The 10,946-nt window shown below is 41.2% G+C and overlaps 2 protein-coding genes across 2 annotated transcripts in view; one reads left to right on the top strand and one right to left on the bottom strand.

Moving 5' to 3' along the window:
* Nucleotides 1-10,438, top strand: part of LOC103524416 (cap-specific mRNA (nucleoside-2'-O-)-methyltransferase 1) — a 34,520-nt gene extending 24,082 nt beyond the window's left edge. The window contains exons 10-11 of the mRNA XM_026833517.1: nt 9,920-10,110; nt 10,430-10,438. Of these exons, the coding sequence (XP_026689318.1) occupies nt 9,920-10,110; nt 10,430-10,438 (200 nt within the window). The remainder of the gene's footprint in view (nt 1-9,919; nt 10,111-10,429) is intronic.
* On the bottom strand, nt 2,552-4,153 carry LOC113473972. The gene is made up of 2 exons (XM_026833529.1): nt 3,479-4,153; nt 2,552-3,110 (listed from the first exon to the last, which is right to left on the bottom strand). The coding sequence occupies exons 1-2, from the start codon at nt 4,127-4,129 to the stop codon at nt 2,706-2,708; spliced, it is 1,056 nt and encodes a 351-aa protein (XP_026689330.1). The 5' UTR covers nt 4,130-4,153; the 3' UTR covers nt 2,552-2,705.
* Nucleotides 10,439-10,946: the final 508 nt, after the last annotated feature.

Here is a 10,946-nt window from a genome sequence, read left to right as displayed (position 1 = left end):
TTCAGATAGCGAAGGGGGGGGGGGGGGGGGGGGATCGGATGAAACTCACGACAAGTGGGAACGGGCTCTTAACTGTGCTGAATTATTCAGGGACAAGAGGTGCCTTTTAAAAAATGTCTAGATGCATTAGACCTTTTTGACAACGGTCTAAGCTAGGTGGATAAATAATAAAGAACTAAAATGATAATCTGGTCCAGCATGTAGGAAATGGGTAAGTTATGTAACACTATTAAATGGAGAAGATTACATTCATAACGCTATCTCATACTACTGAAACACTTACCTTGTGTTGAAAGGAAATTAGTTTCTGGTGAAACTGAACTGCCTGGCGGACATTGCTATAATCAAGTCTATCCTGCCATTCCTTACTTTGCCCTTCCGTGTCCACAACTTTGTATTGGTTCCTCCACAGATCCACATAGCACCTCTGTATCCTTCTGTATTTCAGTCTACCGGAGTCTACAATGTACCGACGAGTACCGCGATGTCCTATGTAGGATAGATACTTGTTGAGAACTCTGTACTGACCGTGTTGATAAATGAGATAGATCGGGTACATGGTTAACAAGTTGGACACCATGAAGTAGAACACAACCATACAGTACAGGAGAGATACGTAGGCAATGTAGAAGCATAGAGGCTGACTCAGATCTAGCAGGGGAATCCACACATTGATAAGTGGTAGTGGACGGTAAGGCACGGACGTATAGCCAGAGTGATCGACATGGGAGAAGCTTTCGCCACTTATAGTGAGGATTTGGGCCACCATAGTTATGAAGCACGCACTGCGGATCCCGTAGTAGAAAATATTCTCCAGGCGTCCGCACCGAACGCGTCAATACCAAGCTAGGTGTGGACATGGGTGATGGTCAATACAGTGAAGCCACGGGTCTCATCTTCATCAACGCCACCAAAGGTAAAACCTCTTGAAAAAAAAGTCAGTATTCGTGGGTTAAGTAACTATCTGGAGACTCACTTACTTTTTCTATTTTATTTAAATCTATTGTACCCATACTTGTCCCTACTGTTCTATTTTCCTTATCACAATTACTTTCATAATGTCTCTACTACTACCTATCTTTACCTGTTGTATTTTATTTCATTGTCATTCTCTACTGATTTTGCTTCTCTTCTTCAAGATCTATTTCGAGTTTGATTATTTTTTCTCCTATTATTTCAGTCTCCACTATTGGGTCCCGGGGAACTGCAAATTTCTTTATTAAGTAAAAGTTAACATTTGTTTAGCTCTTGAAAGAGGCCCTTGCCTGTATAGGTGTCGGTGGGGCTAACCTTAATATATATATTCAGACTGTATTCGATGAATTGGAGGGAGACCAGTTTTTCCGAGCCAGAAATAGATCCAACCCGTTCGAACTGATCAAGAACGGCCCGTTCCTAAACCGGGCAGCTATGAAAATGGCCAATATGGACAAACGACTCAATTCCATGTTCACCCAGCCTGTTAGAGAAAATGGGGTGAGTATTCATTATGATCAAGAACGGCCCGTTCCTAAACCGGGCAGCTATGAAAATGGCCAATATGGACAAACGACTCAATTCCATGTTCACCCAGCCTGTCAGAGAAAATGGGGTCAGTGTTCATTCTAACCCCACCCTTGATCAAACTTTATTTTGTATTTATATGTATATACTTTTTGTTACCATCTGTTAATAAAGTTTGATCCAATTGTGTGATAATAATAATAACGAAGAAAGAATAGGATAAAGCCAGCTATTCCCAGAACGAACCTTATCTGTCTAGGATAATGTCCATCTCAGGCAGGAATCGAACCCGTTAGGTAAAATTGATTTGGTTAACTGGAGAATTTGTTCTGAAAAAGGACTCCAAATGCCCAATAGGGCCTAAATTTATTGAGACTTTTTGAAGAGGTTTGATAGAGGGAACTGTAATAACAGGAGGTCTTACCGTCCTGAAAGCGGAAAGAGAAGGAAGAAAGGATAAGAGAAAGCCAGCTATTCCCAGAACGAACCTTATCTGTCTAGGATAATGTCCATCTCAGGCAGGAATCGAACACTTGACCTAGAGCTTAGAAGGCAGGCGCGCTCCCCTCCAACCTAACTAGGCTGACTTGTTTGATTTTGCTTCTCTTCTTCAAGATCTATTTCGAGTTTGATTATTTTTTCTCCTATTATTTCAGTCTCCACTATTGGGTCCCGGGGAACTGCTATATTTTGCTGATGTGTGTGCTGGACCGGGTGGGTTCTCAGAGTATGTTCTATATCGTAAGAAGTGGAGAGCCAAGGGCATTGGGTTTACTCTGACAGGATCTCATGATTTTAAGCTGGACGATTTCTTTGCTGGACCTTCGGAGACGTTTGAACCGTATTATGGTGAGTCCGACCTCAAATCCTTAAGACTAAGTTATACTAGGCCGATATTGCAACATAGTCGGTTTGCCGGTCTATCCCTATGTAGGGAAAACTGGCTTGAATAAATGGCCAAATAAATTTTGTGAACACACAAGTACCTCACAATATAACATTTCTCGATTAAAACATTTTTTTTCCAGATGGTCTCCCAGCCGGATATCAACCACGCGCAACGGTGCTTAGCTTCATGGTGGGTTTGACCAACCTTTTTTCAGCCCCTATCAGCCTGTCAGCTTAACAGCCCTTCTAGGGACTGAAAAGGTATTGATGAAATCCACCCTCAGTGTTAAATTATTTCACCTCCAAGCCATGGTTCACTTCAAGTTCATAAAGTTGACAAAGCTATAGGTCATCTTCAGGACATGCCCGTACTGGCGGTAGCACATCACAACGCTCCCACAGAAATAGTTCAAGTACCCATCCCGCTGTGTTCGCGATAGGAACAGCTGCACCGCTCTCCTCGTGCGGGGGAGCAAGTGAACCCAATCACTCGTGTACATCGTCAGGCGAAGTTTGGCTTCACATTGGGCGAGAGTCTCGGACGCAAAGCAAGCGTAGAAGTAGCAGGTCATCGTCATGAGGAATTCAGAGCTGACGCGGATAAGCTTGTCGAGGTCGTGCTGAGATTGGAGACGGGTGATCTCGTAGATGCTGATGATAGTGGAGAGGAACCAGGAGATCACTATGGGGCTGCAGATCACGCCCATGCTTCGGTTAAACTGAAACACACGCCACCAGATTTAGAGCCCTTTGCTAATTATCTAAAAATCTTGTCGTATCTTGTGGGAACACTCTCATTTAAATATTACATAGCCTACAGGACATTCGAAGAAAAAAGAAAAAAAAATTGATGAAAATCACATGTGGGAGCGGGCTGTTAACTGAGCTGAATTCTTCACGGACAAATGTCTCTTGATTTGTAATACACTTCTATGAAGTATGAGTTGCCTTTATACCTTTTTGACAACGGTCTAAACTAGGTAAATAATCTGGTCGAGCATGTACCTAGGAATAAACAAATGTTGTAGCAATATTAAATGGAGTAGATAACATGAACAACGCAATCTCCTACCACTGAAACACTTACCTTGTGTTGAAAGGAAATTAGTTTCTGGTGAAACTGAACTGCCTGGCGGACATTGCTATAATCAAGTCTATCCTGCCATTCCTTACTTTGCCCTTCCGTGTCCACAACTTTGTATTGGTTCCTCCACAGATCCACATAGCACCTCTGTATCCTTCTGTATTTCAGTCTACCGGAGTCTACAATGTACCGACGAGTACCGCGATGTCCTATGTAGGATAGATACTTGTTGAGAACTCTGTACTGACCGTGTTGATAAATGAGATAGATCGGGTACATGGTTAACAAGTTGGACACCATGAAGTAGAACACAACCATACAGTACAGGAGAGATACGTAGGCAATGTAGAAGCATAGAGGCTGACTCAGATCTAGCAGGGGAATCCACACATTGATAAGTGGTAGTGGACGGTAAGGCACGGACGTATAGCCAGAGTGATCGACATGGGAGAAGCTTTCGCCACTTATAGTGAGGATTTGGGCCACCATAGTTATGAAGCACGCACTGCGGATCCCGTAGTAGAAAATATTCTCCAGGCGTCCGCACCGAACGCGTACCTTCCGGTTGTGAAGCGTGAACGTTTCTACAAGGGTGGTCAAGTGTTGTACACGGTGTACTTGAAGGTTGAACACTAGGACCGCTGTGTAGATCATGAGAGCACCAGTGGATTCTAATAACCGGAGTAAGAATTCAGATTCATCGTGTCGTGAGTAGATGAAAGGATTTATTACCATACCGGATACAAACAGGAATGTCATGTAATAACCGGAGTAAGAATTCAGATTCATCGTGTCGTGAGTAGATGAAAGGATTCATTACCATACCGGATACAAACAGGAATATCATATTATCATAGTGAGGACAAACCTCCTGTAGAGATGTCTGTGTAGGAGATTGTAGACAGGATTCCTGTGATATCCTGGCAGGGAGAGAATACCCATGACGTGAAATTGTACCAGCATCTTCCTCACCTTGGTACAACTTGCCTGTGTGCGAGGAGCTGTGCTTTTTATTTATTGTATGCAGGTGTCAAGGGCAATGGAGATGTCTATGATCCAGAGAATATTCTTAGTCTACATGAGTTTGTAATGAAATCTACCAAAGGACGAGGTGTTCATTTCATGATGGCCGATGGGGTAAGAGATATTCCACATTTTCTTTTTGTTGATTAACTCCATTCACTTTTCTTCTGCTAAATTTATCCCCGCTTTTTTGCTGCCTCTATGATAGTCAGAGCATTGCGTGCGACAGATCTAAGGACTTTTTTTTTAAGTGAGTAAAATTGTGTAACTTGTCTAGCTAGGGAACGTTAAACAGAGAGTAGACTAGCGTCTGGCTGTGCGACTATACACAGGGAGGAGAACAGCCAACCTAATCAGCCTAGCTAGCTGGCAGTTCTTCAAAGGGTTCTCTCTGCTTTTAAAGACCAAGTACAAGTCCTCACGATGGTTGACTGCGATTCAGGACGAGCCAATTAAACATGGCTAGAGACTATCACCCTGGTGTATGGCTGATAAAACAGATATTTTCTCTATTTTGTCATCATCTTTTGGCTAAAGCTGCTACAAGAACAACAACAGACAAACTAAATTCAAAAGTTAAACTCTAGAACTCACTTCGTTTGTTTAATTACTCCGTAGAGACACAGCATGACCATTATTCTTCCCTTTTCTATTCCAGGGGTTCTCCGTGGAAGGTCAGGAAAACATCCAGGAAATCCTGTCCAAGCGTCTCTACCTGTGTCAATTCCTGGTATCCCTGTTCATAGTACGTCCCGAGGGTCATTTCGTATGCAAAGTATTCGACATGTTCACACCGTTCAGTGCGGGACTCCTGTATTTACTGTACAGGAGTTACAAGCAAGTGTGCATCTTTAAACCCAATACTAGTCGACCTGCCAACTCGGAGAGGTATGTAATACTTGCTTAATACTAGTCGACCTGCCAACTCGCAAAGGTAATAGAATCGAACTAAAAAAAAATATGATTTTAAATAGTGCCCCGGCCACACCCCGAAAGGAAAAAAAAACGAGCTAAAAAAAAAAAAAAAAAAATCTGATGTGAACATCCTTATCCTATTGAATTATGTCGAAAAAAGAGGTCAAAATACCGCCAACCACAGTATCGATGTTAACCAAAATTTTCGTGTTGCATCCTTGAGGAATACATACCAAATTTCAAGTCTTGCCGTTCTCAAGGTACAGTCGAACGCGTCTAAATGTTAAACTTGAATAAACGGGAAAAATCTTCGTCCTTCACTAGTAATTGTGATTGGGGGGAAATTGATTCGTCCTGGACGGGCATCGAACCTAAAACTTTCTTAATTTGATTTCCAGATACATCGTATGCAAATGGAAACGTCCCGACTGTGATACTATTCGTGATTTCATGTTCAAATTGAACAAACGGCTAGACCGGTATGGGTCTACGTCCAAACGAGATATCGTGTCATGTGTTCCATTGGATATAATGAAAAGTGATGCCAACTTCTTTGACTATCTAGTCACTTCTAATAACGTGTGAGTATATTTATTAAATTACTTACTGCCGTGGCATCTCAGACCGAAGTCAATCCATTGCCTCGACAAGCTTCCTCCTCCAAATGGTCCTGTCTTCCCAATCTGGCTTCCGTAAACCTGTGCTTTGCATGATCTCGGTGACTGTTTATTAAATAAATTTTATTATTAACAAGCTGGGATCGTCCCTCCGGGAATTTTTTAGCCCGTAGTTTATTCGATCGTGGTTAAAGAAATACCTATGTATTGTAAAAGTTACTATAGAACATAAAAATAAGCATCATTCAATAGGATAAGGAAAGTCGTGTGATGTTCACACCAGATTTTTATGTCTAAGAACGACATCTAGAGTGGTTCGTCATCATACTCGTAGTGTTTTTCCGTAAGTTGGCGAATGGTGAATATCAGGTCATTCGTGGATCTTCCAGGTCTAAACCCGTACTGTTCTTCATTCAGTGTTCCTTCGATTATTGGTCTAATTTTACGTTCGATAATTCTCTCATATAGTTTGTCTACCTGTGACGTCTGGGTTATCCCTCTGTAATTGGAACATTTTTTCCGGTCTCCTTTTTTTGTTGAATAATGGGATTATGGTTCCTTCTCTCCATTCTCTCGGTATTGTCTTCTCATCCCAAATCTTCTTGAATAGCCTGAACAACCAGTGTTTTCCTACTATTCCTGTATGTTTGATCATTTCTCCAGATATTTCGTCCTTCCCGGTTGCTTTTGCACTTTTTATATGTTTCCAGATGTAATCGATATCTTCCCATCTAATGTCTGGTTCCTCATTTGTTTCATTCTGTAAATCAAGGTTTTCCTCTTCATTCTCGTTGTTACTCCTTCCATCATCTTCCTCAGCCTCTTCTTCATCTTCATACGCAACGTTAAGAAGGCGTCTGAAGTAGGTCTTCCATGTCTGTTTGATTTCTTCTGGTTCCGTTAGTAAATTTCCATACTCATCAACTAGGTATTTGGTTCGTTCTTTGTCTCGTCTCTTGTTCTTCATCATCCTGTATAGTCTGTGTTAGTTTTTCTGCTGTAAAATCTACATCCATCGAGTTAGTTATTATAGTCCAGTCTACTTGAGAAAGCTTTTCGCAGAGTAGTTCATAATCAATTTCTTTATATGTTTTTAGATTTGTAAAATTTATGAGTTTTATATTATTTACTTGAAGTTTGAATATAAATTTTATTACACTTGAATTATTAAGCGGACATCATGTACTTGGGTTACAGTCATACCTGACCACGCGATATTACTATTATTATAACAGTTTTTATTCTTAGTTATTCTAATTTATCATGATGTCATCTAGGATAATCTCGTGACTTTCGTTTGTTTCAATAATTGCAGAGTTTGCAATGTTAAGGTCATATCTCTAAACATAATATGATCGATACAGGATTTAGTCATATATGTCTGCTTGTCTGCTGAGTATGTTGATTTAAACTCTAGTAGGTTCAGTTATGTAAGGAATAAAGTTATGTCTGTGCAACTTGATTTTCCGTGAAATGAACTGGATTATTTAGTTAGTCAAATATGATGCATATCTATTGAGTAGATACTCACTTTTCTTTGTAAGATTTAAAAAACCTCGATTTGTTTGTGGTGAAGCTCAGAGCTTATTCACAATTTTATGGATATCACAATTTTACTGCCAGAGAGGTAAGTGATGGAAATATATCGCACCTGCATTATACAGAGAGGTAAGTGATAGAAATATATCGCACCTGCATTATACAGAGAGGTGAGTGATAGAAATATATCGCACCTGCATTATACAGAGAGGTAAGTGATAGAAATATGTCACGCGATATTACTATTATTATAATAGTTTTTATTCGTAGTTATTCTAATTTATCATGATGTCATCTAGGATAATCTCGTGACTTTCGTCAGTCAAATATGATGCATATCTATTGAGTAGATACTCACTTTTCTTTGTAAGATTTAAAAAACCTCGATTTGTTTGTGGTGAAGCTCCGACTTATTCACAATTTTATGGATATCACAATTTTACTGCCAGAGAGGTAAGTGATAGAAATATATGGCACCTACATTATACAGAGACAGTGCAATAGTCCTAAACTAAAATGGATGCGGCACATAAGGGATCAGGAAGAGAGGTAAGTTGATATTGGCAACATAGTGCTTTCATTTATTTAAGAATTAATCGCATCGCAGGTAAGCTAAGAATTAATCGCATCACACGATGAATATCGAATTTGGAGGTCGGTGGTTCGAGGCCAAATGGGATCCGGAAAAGCAGCACGCAATTGCCCAGATAGTCTCCCAGCCGGATACCAACCACAAAGCTAAGAATTAATCGCATCGCACGATGAATATCGAATTTGGAGGTCGGTGGTTCGAGCCCAAATGGGATCCGGAAAAGCAGCACGCAATTGCCCAGATAGTCTCCCAGCCGGATACCAACCAAAGCTAAGAATTAATCGCATCGCACGATGAATATCGAATTTGGAGGTCGGTGGTTCGAGCCCAAATGGGATCCGGAAAAGCAGCACGCGATTGCCCAGATCATCTCCCAGCCGGATACCAACCCCGCTCAACGTTGCTTAGCTTCGGTGTTAAAAATCAAGTTCATAAAGTTGACAAAGCTGTACGCCATCTTCATGACATTTCCGTACTGACGGTAGCACATCACAACGCTCCCATTGAGATAGGTCATGTACGCCCCATCTCGCTGTGTTCGGAATAGGAACAGCTGCACCGCTCTCCTCGTGCGGGGGAGCAAGTGAACCCAATCACACGTGTACATAGTGAGGTGAAGTTTGTGGGTATCAGAGACCTCGCTAGGTATTCAGCTAAGTCCGGGTACTTTGGTGTATGGCGAGACAGTGGAGGAGTTCAAAGGGCAAGGGGCCTCCCAGGTGAAGCTGAAAACATTTCACATCATTGATGCCTACTCTCTGGGAGACAGAAACATATCCCACCTACATTATACAGAGAGGTAAGTTATTGGCAAAATTGTGCCTTCTTAATTTATTTAAGAATTAATCGCATCGCATCTTTACTATTGAAAAGGTACATTAGTAAGGTAGGTCGGTGGTGTAGTAGTGAACACGGTGAATATCGAATTGGATTTTGGTGGTTCGAGTGCAAATGGGATATAAAAAAGCAGTACACAACTTGCCCAGATGGTCTCCCAGACGGATATCAACCACGCGCAACGGTGCTTAGCTTCATGGTGGGTTTGACCAACCTTTTTTCAGCCCCTATCAGTGATGCCTACTCTCTGGGAGACAGAAACATATCGCACCTACATTATACAGAGAGGTAAGTTATTGGCAAAATTGTGCCTTCTTAATTTTTTTAAGAATTAATCGCATCGCATCTTTACTATTGAAAAGGTGCATTAGTAAGGTAGGTCGGTGGTGTAGTAGTGAACACGGTGAATATCGAATTGGATGTTGGTGGTTCGAGTGCAAATGGGATCTAAAAAAGCAGTACGCAATTTGCCCAGATGGTCGACCTTCCGGTCGTGAAGCGTGAACGTTTCTACAAGGGTGGTCAAGTGTTGTACACGGTGTACATGAAGGTTGAACACTAGGACCGCTATGTAGAGCATGAGGGCACCAGTGGACGTAAGGCACGGACGTATAGCCAGAGTGATCGACATGGGAGAAGCCTTCGCCACTTATAGTGAGGATTTGGGCCACCATAGTTATGAAGAACGCACTGCGGATCCCGTAGTAGAAAATATTCTCCATAGTCTAGGTATTCAGCTAAGTCCTGGTACTCTAGTATACTAATCATGCTTATTCTACTCTTTCCTAGGTCTAGGTATTCAGCTAAGTCCTGGTACTCTAGTATACTAATCATGCTTATTCTACTCTCTCCTAGGTCTAGGTATTCAGCTAAGTCCTGGTACTCTAGTGTACTAATCATGCTTATTCTACTCTCTCCTAGGTCTAGGTAAGCACGCCATCTACCGGTATCGCGAAGACTCAAACCGATGGGTATCAGAGACCTCGCTAGGTATTCAGCTAAGTCCGGGTACTTTGGTGTATGGCGAGACAGTGGAGGAGTTCAAAGGGCAAGGGGCCTCCCAGGTGAAGCTGAAAACATTTCACATCATTGATGCCTACCTAATAACCGGAGTAAGAATTCAGATTCATCGTGTCGTGAGTAGATGAAAGGATTCATTACCATACCGGATACAAACAGGAATATCATGGTCAGGACAAACCTCCTGTAGAGATGTCTATTTCTTCTGGTTCCGTTAGTAAATCTCCATACTCATCAACTAGGTATTTGGTTCGTTCTTTGTCTCGTCTCTTGTTCTTCATCATCCTGTATAGGCTGTGTTAGTTTTTCTGCTGTAAAATCTACATCCATCGAGTTAGTTATTATAGTCCAGTCTACTTGAGAAAGTTTTTCGCAGAGTAGTTCGTAATCAATTTCTTTATATGTTTTTAGATTTGTTGAATTTATGGGTTTCATATTATTTACTTGAAGTTTGAATGCGTTGACGCTAAAGTAGGGGAAGTGGAATGAAAAACACGCGTCGGGTTCGCATCGCACCCACGTCGGAATGAAAAACAGACCTATAGTGATCTGTTATGTGTGTTTCAATAATTGCAGAGTTTGCAATGTTAAGGTCATATCTCTAAACATAATATGATCGATACAGGATTTAGTCATATATGTCTGCTGAGTATGTTGACGTATGTTGATTTAAACTCTAGTAGGTTCAGTTATGTAAGGAATAAAGTTATATCTGTGCAACTTGATTTTCCGTGAAATGAACTTGATTATTTATGATTTTAATGCTCTCTTGTTTCTGAAACCGCAGACCGCACACCTACCATTATGGTTGCATTGTGCATTAGATAGGGTTGACATTTCTCTCTCTCTCCATAGTAAATTGAACTTTATTCTGTACGTAGTATACGTCTAGTGTGTACAATTTTCTTAATTCTAGGCTAGGTATTAG

The sequence above is a fragment of the Diaphorina citri genome, unplaced genomic scaffold (genome assembly GCF_000475195.1).
Source record: "Diaphorina citri unplaced genomic scaffold, Diaci psyllid genome assembly version 1.1 scaffold98, whole genome shotgun sequence".
Lineage (NCBI taxonomy): Eukaryota > Metazoa > Arthropoda > Insecta > Hemiptera > Psyllidae > Diaphorina > Diaphorina citri.
This window is presented reverse-complemented; position numbering and strand designations above follow the sequence as displayed.

What these genes read in the sequence shown, in the direction of transcription:
- LOC113473972 (XM_026833529.1), bottom strand. Translation starts at nt 4,129, where the DNA reads ATGATCTACACAGCGGTCCTAGTGTTCAACCTTCAAGTACACCGTGTA. An exon ending in TAATTTCCTTTCAACACAAG is followed by an intron (nt 3,111 to 3,478) that starts GTAAGTGTTTCA and finishes CGTGTGTTTCAG; the next exon opens with TTTAACCGAAGCATGGGCGT.